Raw genomic sequence first — 15,061 nt, 5'->3', positions numbered from 1 at the left:
GCATCTTCCTCCTCTAACTACAGATTATAGAGCATCTTCCTCCTCTAACTTCAGATTATAGTGCATCTTCCTCCTCTAGCTTCAGATTATAGAGCATCTTCCTCCTCTAACTACAGATTATTGCACATATTCCTCCTCTAACTACAGATTATAGAGCATCTTCCTCCTCTAACTACAGATTATAGAACATATTCCACCTCTAACTACAGATTATAGAGCATCTTCCTCCTCTAACTTCAGATTATAGAGCATCTTCCTCCTGTAACTACAGATTATAGAGCACCTTCCCCCTCTAACTTCAGATTATAGAGCATCTTCCTCCTCTAACTACAGATTATAGAGCATCTTCCTCCTCTAACTTCAGATTATAGTGCATCTTCCTCCTCTAGCTTCAGATTATAGAGCATCTTCCTCCTCTAACTACAGATTATTGCACATATTCCTCCTCTAACTACAGATTATAGAGCATCTTCCTCCTCTAACTACAGATTATAGAACATATTCCACCTCTAACTACAGATTATAGAGCATCTTCCTCCTCTAACTTCAGATTATAGAGCATCTTCCTCCTGTAACTACAGATTATAGAGCATCTTCCTCTGTGACCTGAACACACGTTCAGACACACACAGATCATTGTTATTGATCTTGTAACTCTACGATCACTCTTCAATCTGACCCGCTGGCTTGAGTCTCGACGTTCTGCTGTAGATTAGTGTGAGTGTTTATGACAGGCGGCTCTCTCCCCCTCTGCTCTCTTCATCTCAGACTCTTCTTCACCTGTGAGCTGAATCGTAATGCGCCGCCGTCGTATCGCCGCCCAGAGCGTCTCGGGGATTCGATAAGCAGCCGACGATACCCCAGATCTGAGGAGGCGGCTCTATCCTGACGAGGGGAGACGACGCTCTCCGCCGTGACATTAACATGCCGCTGACGCGTCTGTTTTATACTCCCAGAATATAGAGAATCCTAATTAATCCCCCCTTCATCAAATATTTACTCTCTCTCTCCTCGACGCTCTGGTCCCACATGAGAGCAGCTGATGGACTTTGAGATTTGGTCTCCGCCTCGTAGAGTCGAGGAGTCGGAGCCGTTCGCTGAACTGCAGGAGTGAAGTGAGAATGTGGCTCGGCTCCCCGGAGCGTTTTCCCCGCTCTGCAAATACATGATCTTTGTTTCGCTGAGAGGAAGTCGGGACTTTTTCAAAAACATTTCAAATCTGAAAACTTCGTCTGCCGAAACACACAAACACACACAAACACACAACACACACTACACACACTACACACTACACACTACACACACAACACACAAACACACACTCTACAGGGAGAGGTAGACACACAACACACACTCTGAAGGGAGAGGTAAACACACAACACACACTCTGAAGGGAGAGGTAAACACACAACACACACTCTACAGGGAGAGGTAAACACACAACACACACTCTGAAGGGAGAGGTAAACACACAACACACACTCTACTGGGAGAGGTAAACACACAACACACAACACACTCTACAGGGAGAGGTAAACACACAACACACACTCTACAGGGAGAGGTAAACACACAACACACACTCTGCAGGGAGAGGTAAACACACAACACACACTCTGAAGGGAGAGGTAAAAACACAACACACACTACAGGGAGAGGTAAACACACAACTCCACCAGACGCGTCAGAGACCAGGTGATTCTCGTTTCCTCTCCTGAGCTCCTTCACAGATTGAGCCCTGGGCGGCTGCCCACATCGCTCACAGCTAAATCCACCACTGCATCAACCAAATCCTCCCCATCCGCCACATTCCTGACAGAGTGGACGGAGAACGTGACGATGCAGAGTTGGTGACGGTGTTTAGGGACTTGTGACGATCCGCTACCGTTTCCTGCTCTTACTTGTAACGCATGCTAACAGGTGGCGACTCTCTGTGGCGGCGTGACGAGTCAGGAACCGAGATCCGTCCCGTTCCTGACTCGTCTTCTTTATGTGTCAACGCTCCTTTAGACCTGACCTACCTAGCTAGCATCCATATGGGCTAACGGCTATCATGCCGGCAATGCTAACTCGGTTGTGTGAAGAAATGTGGTGTTGGCGAAGGTCTGCGCTCTACCGAGCGTAGCTCTAGCTGATTTTGATTGTTGATTTTTTACTGTGACCACGATACGTTATTTTTGTTGCTGCAAGAAGAAGAAGAAGAAGAAGAAGAAGAAGAAGAAGCAGAAGAAGAAGAAGAAGAAGAAGAAGAAGAAGAAGAAGAAGAAGCAGAAGAAGACACTGACACTCGAGGCCAACACTGTTCTTATTGTCCATCTACTGAGCATGTGCAGAAGAACTCTTCTGCCGCCGTGGTGTAAATCTTGAATACGCTGGAATTACCGTAATATCCGGACTACTTTTTTCACACGCTTTGAACCCGGCGGCTTAAACAGTGACTCGACTAATTTAAGTATTCTTCGGGTTAACGAGCTTCATGCCGCCGATACATGCGTGATGTGTTCAGGTGCATCACGGAACTCCGACCTTTCTTCTGTTCCTCTTTTATTCTTTTTAATTTGGTGGGTGTGGCTTATATATTCAGATGTTCAGTAGTCTGGAATTCACGGTAATGGAAATGGAAATGTTTTGTTTGTCAACGTTAGAACCGACAGGTTGAAGTAAACACGTCTCTTTGACTTCCATAAGTCAGTGAGTCGGTTCTAGCGTTAATGAATCTGTGTTTGTGTTTGTGTGCAGCAGGTATCAGGAGCTAAATGTTCAGTATCTGTACAGAGAGCCGATGTCATTATCAGTGTTTTTAAAACAGCGCGCCCACGCTCTTATCTCAGACTCCCACAACCCCCGAGCAGCAGCGTACCGGCCCGTTAGTCACTGCTCCATCTTTCATTATGTGTAGAAAGTCTTCACATCAATCTTGAACGCCGGCGTCATTTCGTGCCTTACTGCTGTAATCTGTGGCGAGACGACGGGAGCTGGAGGACGGCGTCTCGTGAGGGTCCAGCTCTGACGGGCCGGTGTTTGTCCCTTCGTTTAGTAGAGTCCAGTTCATTGGAGCAAACGATCCAGACAGAATCTGAGGTTCCAGCAGCGCCGGAGCAGAGATCATCACTTCTTCTTCTGATGTTCCACCAAGCAGAACGTTGTTTTCTAATGGTTCTACTGCAAACTAATGGTTCTACTACAGATAGTGTTTTCTAATGGTTGTACTACAGACAATATTTTCTAATGGTTCTACTACAGAAAGTATTTTCTAATGGTTCTACTACAGAAAGTATTTTCTAATGGTTCTACTACAGACAGTGTTTTCTAATGGTTCTACTACAGATAGTGTTTTCTAATGGTTGTACTACAGAAAGTATTTTCTAATGGTTCTACTACAGACAATGTTTTCTAATGGTTCCACTGCAGACAGTGTTTTCTAATGGTTCTACTACAGACAGTGTTTTCTAATGGTTCTACTACAGAAAGTATTTTCTAATGGTTCTACTACAGAAAGTATTTTCTAATGGTTCTACTGCAGACTGTGTTTTCTAATGGTTCTACTACAGACAGTGTGGGGAAACCCGATGGACCTGATGGTACCACTCGGACCTTGATTTTTCAGTATCAACTACATTTTCATGATCCTTTCAAACTGCAGACATATTTTGACCCCAGATAAACATTAAAGCGACAGCGTTTGAAGTGAAAACGCCTCGATTTTGTGTTTTCGTTTGAGAAAAGTTTCACATTTACACTGCAACATTTTGAAACGGTTGTCTGTTTCCACGGTGCCAACTTGGATTGTTGTTACAAGAAAAGCTATTTACTAAAGCCGCGGTGCGCGGCAGCAGCGTTTCAGAAGAGTTGCGTTTTGACAGAGACGGAATTGGAGCATTTTCAAAAAGTTGTGTTTTCCACCGTTTCCATGGAGACAGAGCGGAGCGTTTTCAAAAGCTCGTGTTCTTCCCCAGTTTGAACAGAGACGGAATCGGAGCATTTTCAAAAAGCCATAGTGACATAGCATTTGGCTAACATGAGCTAATGGCTATCATGCTAGCGATGCTAACGCAAGCAAAAGTGTCGTTGGCGAACGCCTGCGCTCTACCGAGTGTAGCTCTAGCATCATGACCTCACAACAGCGATGAGAAGCAGCTTCCTGGGCCGGTGTTCCATCGCTTCACTGGAGAAGCGTCACGTTATTTACCTGGAACAAAGTTCCTGTCTCACGCCTGCACACCTTCTTTCTTCTTCTCTGATTTAACCAGAAACTTCCTCCCACGGCGAGCGCTCACTTCGTGGCTCTGAGTTCCTTTGTGTTTTGAGTGATTGTGTGTTTTTGTGTGTTTCAGGTTGTGGGACGGACGGCAGGCCTGAACAGGACGTTCTCTGCTGGTCATCAGCCGGGAACCGATCCAGTTCTCCCTGTAAGGCTGTTTGATCCTCCCAGAGCAGGAAACCAAATATCAGTCACTCATCTGGATTGTTGGAATGTGGAGGATGGCACCACGTTTAGCAGAACACTACTTCTAGAGGAGTACTACTTGATTACAGTAAATATGTAAGACATGTCACCAACTTGGTAGTTTTATTTTGACAGTCTCAGTAATAACAATCCAACTTGGTAGTTTTATTTTGACAGTCTCAGCAATAACAATCCAACTTGGTGATTTTATTTTGACAGTCACTGTAATAAAAGAAGCCCCGGCCTGCGGCGGCGCGGTGATACGGGATCGTGTTCAACACGTTGTGTTTTCAGCTCTGAGCCCAATCGGAGGTAAAGTTGTGAAAACAGAACGAGTTCGAAGGCTTCAAGGTTTTTCTTTTTTAAAGTTTAAGATTCTAAAGAGTGTAAAATGTGATAAATCTGCACAGAATTAGTAGAAATACTGAGCCTGCTGGTCACACCCCGTACAAACACAATATTCTCTATCCTGATATAGTACTCTTTCTATATATGGAAGTATATATTTATATCTGTATTTTAGGCCAAACATATAGAGTATATGTGTGTATGTGACCAATAATCCTGAATCTTGACCACACGTTGTGGAAGATGCTATAATCTGATGTTAGAGGAGGCAGATGCTCTATAATCTGATGATAGAGGGGGAATGTGCTCTATAATCTGATGTGAGAGGAGGGCGGTGCGCTATAACCTGATGTTCGAGGAGGAAGATGCTCTATAATCTGGTGTGAGAGGAGGGCGGTGCTCTATAACTTGATGTTAGAGGAGGAAGATGCTCTATAATCTGATGTGAGATGAGGAAGATGCTCCATAATCTGATGATAGAGGAGGATGGTGCTCTATAATCTGGATGTTGGAGGAGGAAGATGCCGTATAATCTGGATGTTTCTTGAGAGAAAGTGTTGTTGGCGCTCTGGATTAGACAGGAAGTAGCCTTCAGGCTGCTGTTCATCATTGATCGTCCTCACAGTCTCTAAATGAGACTAATCGGAGGCTAAACGACACAAACAAACGACCTCCCAGACGATCAGCCGTGACGGTTCTTCATTCTGTTTGTCAGATTCCTCCCGATTGGATGTTTACGATGTTTCAGCAGCCGTTTCACGCTCGCTGTGTTTGTTGTTTAATCATCATGACGGATTAAAAAAGGAAAACCTGAGGAGAGAAATCGCCCTCATCACTCTTCTGATCTGTGTTTCCACCCTCACATGGTCCTGTACACCCTCACAGGAGGCTGAGACTCTGCCGCCCCCTGCTGGTACCTCTGCAGCACGGAAACAAATAAGGACATGTGGGGGTTTGAGCCACACTGCCCCCTGCTGGGAGAACATCAAACTGCCCACCTGTCAACAAGTAAGTAGGAAATAATCTGATCATGAGACAATTCCCACCTGGAAATGGAGATCTGTCAATGGGAAGTTTTATTTGTGTGTTTTTGAGGTAACAAATAAAGCAATTAGAAATTATGAGGGAAATATGACAGGAATAATGAAAAGATAGAAACATTAACATCCTTTCCTATTAACGGTCGTTTCTTTATAGAATGAAACTCTGCATGGCAAAGCTTACAAACGTTTGAAGAGAAAACGTTTTCCTGTGCTCTGGGTCCGTTTCTGGAAAAGGATTCATGAAGCAGAACTTTTCGCTCCGTCTCCGTCTCCATGGTAACGGGAGAGGAAACACAACTTTTCTGGTCCTGTGCAAAACAACTCAAATGAAAACAAAAACGATGCGTTTTTTTCCACCTGAAGCTTTGTGGTGTAAACGTGGTGTGGACATGAAGCTGAGGTTCTGTGGAGGACGGCTCACCTGAGCAGGCGGTTCTGACCCAGTCACGGTGACGACGGTTTGATTAACATTTACAAGAATAAAAATACCTTTTCCCCTTTGAACTAGAACAAATATAAACTTATTTCTTGTTTTGTGTCGTAGTTTAGGTTGAATTTAGGACATTAAAGAACTACAATTAGAAGCTTTTACTGATTAATCTCTACTAAAATGATTTTATTAGTTCTTTTTTACTATTTGCCAAAATTGTAGTTCTGATAAAAATGCAACCAAGCAAGAAAACAAAAAAAGAACATGGGAATGAAGTGGAAAGTAAAAGCTGTGACACCTCGGTCTTATCTACAGTCCACTTGTACTGCCATGTGTTTTCTTTAAACTGCTGCTTCTGAGTAATGCAACACATCTTCTATATCTGAGGACCTCTGGACGTCTCTGTGGACATCAGTGCTCGTCCTCTGAGCCTCAAATACCTTTTGATGAGCGTCAAACAGAAAAGCTCCTCTTATCAGAGGCAACAGAGACCAGAAGGTCCTCACTGGAAATGTAGGTGGAGGTGTGGTCAGGGGACGTGGTGTGGTCAGGGGACGTGTCAGGGGACAGATAACTGATCTCTGTGGCAGTAGAGCTTGTCACCCCGGGTTCCCCCACAGAGTCAGAACTTTCCAGAACCATTACTTTTTATTAAATAAATGAAAACTTGCATCCAGACACTAAGCCTCTTCCAGGCTCTCGTGCTGTGTCTGTCTCCCTCCTGTCCCTCTGTCTGTCTCCCTCCTGTCCCTCTGTCTGTCTCCCTCCTGTCCCTCTGTGTGTTTCCCCCTCTGTCTGTCTCCCTCCTGTCCCTCTGTGTTTCCCCCTCTGTCTGTCTCCCTCCTGTCCCTCTGTCTGTCTCTCTCCTGTCCCTCTGTAGGTCTCCCTCCTGTCCCTCTGTCTGTCTCCCCCTCTGTCTGTCTCCCCCTGTCCCTCTGTCTGTCTCCTCCCTGTCCCTCTGTCTGTCTCCCCCTTGTCCCTCTGTCTCCCTCCCTCCTGTCCCTCTGTCTGTCTCCCCCTCTGTCTGTCTCCTCCCTGTCCCTCTGTCTGTTCCCCCCGTCCCTCTGTCTGTCTCCTCCCTGTCCCTCTGTCTGTCTCCCTCCTGTCCCTCTGTCTGTTCCCCCCGTCCCTCTGTCTGTCTCCCTCCTGTCCCTCTGTCTGTCTCCAGGCGGCTCCTCCTTTACGAGCAGAGAGGTGAGGATGAAACGTTATGAAATATTTCCCTTTTCAATCAAAGACGTTGTCGTTAACGTCGTCTTGTGTTTCACTGCATCTCATTATGAATTAAAAAATATTTCTCCAATTAAACACTCATTTTGTCAATTTTGGTGAGATTCAACTGCTGACTGACATCAGACCTAATAATAATAATAATAATGATGATGATGATGATGATGATGATGATGATGATGATGATGATTATAATAATAATAATAATAATAATAATAATAATAATAATAATAATAATAATAATAATAATAATTTTTTACTATTGCGCTTTTCATTAAAAAAATCAAGCACATTAAAAAGAAGCAACACAAACACCAAAATTAAGAATTTTAAAAAGAGTCGTTAACGAGAGTTAAAAGTCTCATTAAATCAGGAAAGTTCAGATGAAGCCATGAGACGCACAAATTCCAGTTCTGGAGTTCTGCGTGTTTAATACAATAATACAGAAAACAGCTGTACAGTATGCAGTGCAAACACACACACACACACACACACACACACACACACACACACACACACACACACACACACACACACACACACGCACACACACACACACACACGCACACACACACACACAGCCAGAGAGCACATGATGACTACGGTACACGCTGCATTAACGAACACAGTGCTCAGAGGATCTAAGGAGTTTTCACTTTCGCCCGTTGTTCCTGGCTCCGCCCTCCGTTGCTATAGAAGCCGGGGTTGCCGTGGCCCTCGTCGCCGTGGTGATGGCCGGGCGGGCGCTGTTCTGGTATTCACAGTCAGGAGAAGTGACAGTCGCAGAGTGGGAGAGGCACTCCCAGCTACCGTCAATTTAAAGGATAATTCTGCTTTTTTTTTTTTTTTAATCTTTACCTTTGACCTTTGACCTGTTTTTTTTTTTACTACAATGATGGAGAGTACAATGTTACGCTATCCTATGGATTTATCGGCCCAAAGTACAAGGAGGCGCTGTGAGAGAAGGAGAGGTGACGTGTCGGCGTGAGGTGCTGCTCTCGGTGCAGATTTAATCCCGGTGAGATTAATCATCTCTCATCCATTCACAGGAAAACATCTCAGTTTGATTGGACTCCACAGCGTCATTCTGGGAACTTGATTTGCATCATTTGTTTATACTATAATTAAAGGAAAACTGAACAAATATCTTTAATTTAGCAAATATTTCATGATTATGGCTCAAAATGAGTTTAACTAGATTTAATCTGTTTATTACTGAAACATGTTTTCAGCAACAAGAATAAAAAATATGGAATGTAAAGCAGTTTGCTTCACTTTCCCAAAGTTATTAGTCGTCCAGATTATAGAGCATCTTCCTCATCTAACATCAGATTACAGAGCGCCTTCATCCAACTAACATCCAAATTATAGAGCAGAGGATGAGATTATAATTTGGATTATCATTCAGAGAGGATGAGATTATAATTTGGATTATCGTTCAGAGAGGATGAGATTATAATTTGGATTATCATTCAGCGAGGACGAGATTATAATTTGGAGCATCTTCCTCCTCTGGTTCCAGAGCAGATCTGAGCGTCACCAAACCTCCACCACTGCTTCTTAGCAGCTCCAATCCTCCCTCTGGCTTTTATTTTGAAATTCCTGTATGTTTTCTTTCCACTCTTTGGTTTCCTGCCAGCTGTGGTTCTTCCTCCGATGTTCCTGATTGGACCGACGGTTCCTCTGAGTCTCTAACACCGTCACCAGCTGCTAAGAAGCCGTGATCTGCAACATGTTGTCACTGTGATGTAAACATAAGGTCCGGTGGCCCCTCGGGGGGGCTGGGGGGGCCACGGGGGGGTTCAGGGGGCCTGCCGGGGGCCACCGTGTTGAAACAGAAGAGTCTGAACGGTCAGTGCACTGAGCTGCCTGCTGCTGTGGTGGGGGGGGGGGGCACAGTCGGATACAGGGGTGGGGGGTGGGGTGGGGGTGGGGGGGTGGGGGGGTCATCAGGCGTCTTCAGGCACTTCTTCATCACCCGCCACTTCCTCTTCCTCCTCTGGCCCCTCCCCTGTAACAGTTAGCAGCAGGTGAGCTAATCCACAGCCGCCGTTTACGATTCAAGTTAAAATACTTCATTTTAGTGTTTTTCGTGTCAGTAAAGTTTCGTAAACAGAAACAGAAAACGTTTTCACTTGCTCTTGTGTAAACGGCTCGTACCGTTCCAGGTGGTGTAGTCAGGTGACTTGTCCTCGCTCTGTGATTGGTCGGAGGTGTGCTTGTCCGGGACGCTGCGGCTGGGCGAGGCTTCTGATTGGACGTCGGAGTTGACCTTGCTCTCCACGTTCTTCTTCTCCTCCTGTTCTTTATCGGCCAGCTCTGTTCATGACAGAGACGCCATATCGTTAGAATTAAACATCTTCTCGCTTTATCATCCCAGTTTTAAAGATACGACTCTCACCATGAGACTCAGGATTAAAAACAGAAAGTTAGAAGAAAGTAAAAAGGAAAGACTGAATGTAGTTTCCATTGAGTCAGTCGAGGGTCTAGAAACCTCGGCCACATCCTCTGGACCCTCTGGAGGTCCACTATCGGACTACAGTGCCCCTTGGTACCGGTGCCGGTCAGGTGGGGGTTGACTAGCCGTAACCAGACCCGTATCAGTGCCGCGTTTCCATTACACGGGGAACGGTTTGAAATGTAGGCGGGGTTATGAACGGTTGTGTAATCACGCAGGATGTGACGCCATAACCGGAGGACATTTTCCAAAAAAGTTTCCTGATTGCTGCAGAAGAACTGATTGGCTGCTTGCTGGGAGAACAGCGGTCGTCACGGACCAATGAGCAGACGGCAGTGTTGAAGCTCCTCCCCCTCATATCCGGCACATTGTGCCTGGTACCCCGAGTGGAGGGGTAGCGAGAAATGGTTACCAATGGCACCGGTTGGTAACGGTTCTGAGTCAGTGGAAATGCACAACAACCGGTTCCGACCTGACCCGTACCGGCACCAAGGGGCACTGTGGAAACGGGGCTTAACAGGAACCGGAACCAGAACCAGAACCAGAACCAGAACCAGAACCAGAACCAGAACTTCTTTGTTGGTTCTAATGGCTGCAGTAAAGATTTCGCTGCTACTGTTTGGACTCAATCAAACATTTCTTAAAGCACGTGTCATCAGTTCATTAAAATACCACGGTCATGTGTTGCTTCATGCATTTATTTTATCTGTCAAACTCGCCAGTCTAAAAGTCAGTGGGCGGGGCTTAAGATAATCTAGTCCAATCCATCAATTTCTATGTATTTTGTGTTTTACAGTGTAAACTGTCTGTGACTGAGGTGTTTAACTAACAGGACCAAGTCTTCACTTTGGTTTTAGTTGGTTTCAAACAAAGTTTTCTTTAATAAAGAATCCAGAGCAACATAGACAATAGGAACTTTTGTTCACAATGTGTTGCTACAGGGACGTGTTAGTGTGTGACGCCGGCGGTAAACGACCAAGTTGAACGTAGGCTCACGAGCAGACGTTCTTCACCTCTATGGAGTTTTACTGTGAGTCAGGAGCAGCCGTTAACATAGCGCCACCCAGTGGATCAGAATATATTCACGAGCTCTGCATTGATCCGTCCTCTGGGATCGATCGGCAGTGACTTGATGTGAGGGGGAACCAATCAGGTGTAAGGCTCCGCCCACTGACTCTGCTCGGCGAGTTTCACAGTTAAAATGAATACATGAAGCAACACGAAGAGAATGAATTGGTATTTTATTTAATGTAATTATGTATTTATTTATGTATTTATTTATGGTTATAAATTAATGTGTGTGTGTGTGTGTGTGTGTGTGTGTGTGTGTGTGTGTGTGTGTGTGTGTGTGTGTGTGTGTGTGTGTGTGTACCGTGCACAGACAGCTCTTTCCAGCGGTCCTTGTTGCTGCCGATGACGCCCGACAGGTGACCCTTCAAAGCCGGCAGGTCGATGGCGGCCAGAGAGAAGTCGTTCTGCCCGTCGTCGTTCTGCCCGTGGCGGTTACTGCTGTGTCGCTGCACCGACTCCACGGTGACCGATCCACTTCCTGTCAGGCTGGAGCGGAACACACACACTTTAACACACACTGCTGCAGCGACGTCTGTTCCTCCAGGAATTCAATGGAATTGAGAAATATTTCGGGAGAATTGCTGCAATACCAGAAATCACCACCGGAAGGAAGGAAATATTCAATTCAATTCAGTTTGTTTGGTTTATTGATCCAGTAATACTTGGAAAGAGTGTTTTATTTTGTGTCTACTTTAGATTTTCTTTGCTGAGACGAGACGATGAGGCGACCATGAGATCATGAGAAAACCACCGACAGTCATTAAACAGTTCAAAAGAGTGTTTCTACCCAAAACTATTGGCGTTACAAAGTATTGTAATATATTATATATGTATATATATTTATGAGTTTCAGTTTAACCAGTGTAATCTTTAACTTTGGCTCATTGGTGGAATCTTATTAAACAGTATTTCTTTTGTTAAGTAACAACGAGCTGAATTACTATAAAGATTTATGTAATAAATCCCAAAATGTAATAACTGTTCAATCATGTTAAAAAATGTAACAAGAATTTCAACGTGATCTTAATATATTTAATGTTACTTTTTCATATACTGATGATCAGAGGAATAGATTACAGATTCTATACATAAATACCATAAAGTGTATGAAGATATTAATATGAACAAATAGTTTAGAAATGTTTAGAATGTTTAGAACTCATTCTGTCAATGTTTTTGGAAATAAAACTGTTCAAACCAAAAATCCCTGATTCACTTTATGATGTAATATAATTATTACAATATCAGAGAAAAACATTTTGCCTTCCTCATAATGTAAAACTAATAATATTAAAAGTTTGATATTCCATTATTATTATTACATTTTGTGTTTTATTACAATATATTTTATAACAATTTGTGTCGTCGTTCAGTTTTGCATTCAAGCCCAACCTTGGTGATGAAGACGATGGTGAGCAGAAGCCTCCTACCTGGACCTCCTGTGTCCCGTCTCTTTGGCCTTCCTGTCTTCGTCTATCAGAGGACCAATCACCTTCTCCGTCGTGTCGATCAGGACGCTGAACGTCGGCTCCACGATGAAGTCGATGAAACCTGTGACCACAGAGACCGAGAGAAATCTGAGCTATGATGTTCTTCTTCCGTCTTCCAGAGCGAGAGCGGCACTCCACAGGAGGGAGGCCGTCCCAGGGCTCTGCAGACAAAGTCATTCTCAAAAGGATTTTTAACTAAATTTAGCTAAAATGACGAAGATTTCCAGAGAAAAGCTCAAAGACGGAGAAACACACAGACGATGGTTCAAACTGAAATGTAAAACTTAAAATAAAAACATATGTGTGCCGATTTCCCTCGCTCTCAGTGAAACGAGGTCTGGGACGACCTTTTTCCAATTTTGCAGGTGGCGCCGTTGAGCCACTTCACAAGTCACACGTGTGACTCACCCAGATTATCACCTTTTTCACTAGAAAACTGTGCCGAGTTTTACAGAAAGTTATGTATGCTAAGGCCCCAAAAAACACATTTTATACAAGAAGAAGATGAAGAAGATGAAGAAGAAGGAAATCCAACAAGGTCCTGCTGCACTTTAAGTGCTCAGACCACAGTTGAATGACAGAATGAATTTATTTGGATTTTCTACAAAACAAATAAAACATACAAATAAACATATATGAATCATTTTGATGACGTGTAATAAACCAGAGGACGACACCAAAAAATCCATAAATGAGATTTATTTCCTTTGTGGTCCTCATGAAAAATTTTTTTGAATTATAATGAGAAATAAAAACAAATACGAAATAGTGACAGAGTGAAGAATTAAAAACAAAATGTATTAATTAATTAATCTAAAATATTTAATGAAAATTAGGTTGAAAACACCTGAAAATGTAATGAAATGTTTATAACATCTAGAAATGCATCTAGAAATGCAACATAATATATATATATATATATATATATATATATATATATATATATATATAGTTGTATTATGTTGCATATATATATATATATATATTCTGTATATATTATATATACAGAATATATATATATATATATATATATATATATATATATATATATATATATATATATATATATACAGAATATATATTCGCAGCAGATTGATTGATTGATTTCAAGTTCCATATAGACGAGAGTTCATATATATATATTATATATACAGAATATATATATATATATAGTTGTATTATGTTTCATATATATATATATATATATATATATAATATTATATATACAGAATATATATATATGAACTCTCGTCTATATGGAACTTGAAATCAATCAATCAATCTGCTGCGTTATTAATAATCTGGGTTCTTACCGATCTGCGACTGGGCGATCATGGTGGCTTTGCGGTCACAGAGCGGAGAAAAAGGAAGGCCCAGCTCCACCTCTTTATCTCCCTGGAAATAAAAAAAGGAATTTCATCACCAAGGCAACGTGACCCCTGTGAGTCTTTTTCAGAGTACTTCGATGGTCTCTCAGAGGTAATTACATCCACTTCCCCCTGTGGACAGACTGTGGTTTCTGTCCCCCAGCTGAGCGTTCAGAGACAGGCTGGAGCTGGTTCCCTAACGACGCTGTGAGGGTGGAGGAATGCGTGGTGTTGATGTGGGTACCTGTCTGAAGAACTCCTCCATTAGACTGTGGGTCCAGCGGTAGTGCAGCGGCCAGGCCTTGGCCGGGTGGCTGATGTCCGCGGCGTGCAGCATCAGAGACAAAACCTTCACCTTGTCGATACTGGAGAGACGGACACGACACAGTGAGTCCACTGAACCCACGTCCAGACACATTCCCTGCTGCCTTCTCCGGTCCGGTTTCTCCGGTCCGGTTTCTCCGGTCCTGTTTCTCCGGTCCGGTTTCTCCGGTCCGGTTTCTCCGGTCCTGTTTCTCCGGTCCTGTTTCTCCGGTCCTGTCCTCGCCACAACGCCGTCGTTTCATGTATCCATCGTTTTATTAGCCGGGGAATTTGATGTATTTATCTTTTAAACGGGTTCCAGAGAGGACACGTTAGAAAACGCCGCCTCGGCTTCGCCGTGTGGACGGAGAAACAGGAAGCTGAGGTCATGTGTGACGCTGGACTGGCTCCGCCCACACATGCCCATCTTGGGAAGAGGAGGAAGTACTTCCTCTCGTGGTGCCATGTGCCAGAGCAGAGCTGCCTAACTGTGGGAGGAGTCAAAGGGAGGGCCTACCTTGATTGGGATTGGCTAAACCCCCGATGACACTATATAGGGTTTGATTTCTGATTGGCTGGTTGGAGCAGCAGGAGGAGGAGGAGGAGGTGAGGAGGAGGAGGAGGAGGAGGAGGGGAGGAGGGGGAGGAGAAGGAGGAGGAGCAGCAGGAGGAGGTGAGGAGGAGGGGGAGGAGGGGGAGGAGAAGGAGGAGAAGGAGGAGGAGAAGGAGGAGGAGCAAGCAGGTGAGGAAGAGGAGCAGGAGGAGGAGGAGGAGCGGGAGGTGAGGAGGAGGAGGAGGAGGAGAGGAGGAGGAGAGGAGGTGAGGAGGAGGAGGAGGAGGAGCAGGAGGTGAGGAGGAAGAGGAGGTGAGGAGG

General features: G+C 44.2%; 1 protein-coding gene across 1 annotated transcript in view; it reads right to left on the bottom strand.

The window, feature by feature from the left end:
* Positions 1-8,139: 8,139 nt before the first annotated feature.
* pde1a (phosphodiesterase 1A, calmodulin-dependent) overlaps positions 8,140-15,061 on the bottom strand; it is a gene marked incomplete at both ends in the record, with an annotated part of 40,971 nt that continues 34,049 nt past the window's right edge. The window contains 6 exons of the mRNA XM_080478236.1: positions 8,140-8,249; positions 9,659-9,817; positions 11,329-11,513; positions 12,458-12,578; positions 13,831-13,912; positions 14,129-14,249. Coding sequence (XP_080334362.1) covers positions 8,140-8,249; positions 9,659-9,817; positions 11,329-11,513; positions 12,458-12,578; positions 13,831-13,912; positions 14,129-14,249 — 778 coding nt within the window. The remainder of the gene's footprint in view (positions 8,250-9,658; positions 9,818-11,328; positions 11,514-12,457; positions 12,579-13,830; positions 13,913-14,128; positions 14,250-15,061) is intronic.

This window comes from Lipophrys pholis, assembly GCF_963383615.2.
Source record: "Lipophrys pholis genome assembly, chromosome: 13".
NCBI lineage: Eukaryota > Metazoa > Chordata > Actinopteri > Blenniiformes > Blenniidae > Lipophrys > Lipophrys pholis.
The sequence above is the reverse complement of the archived record's forward strand: the minus strand, read 5'-3'. Positions and strand labels throughout refer to the sequence as shown.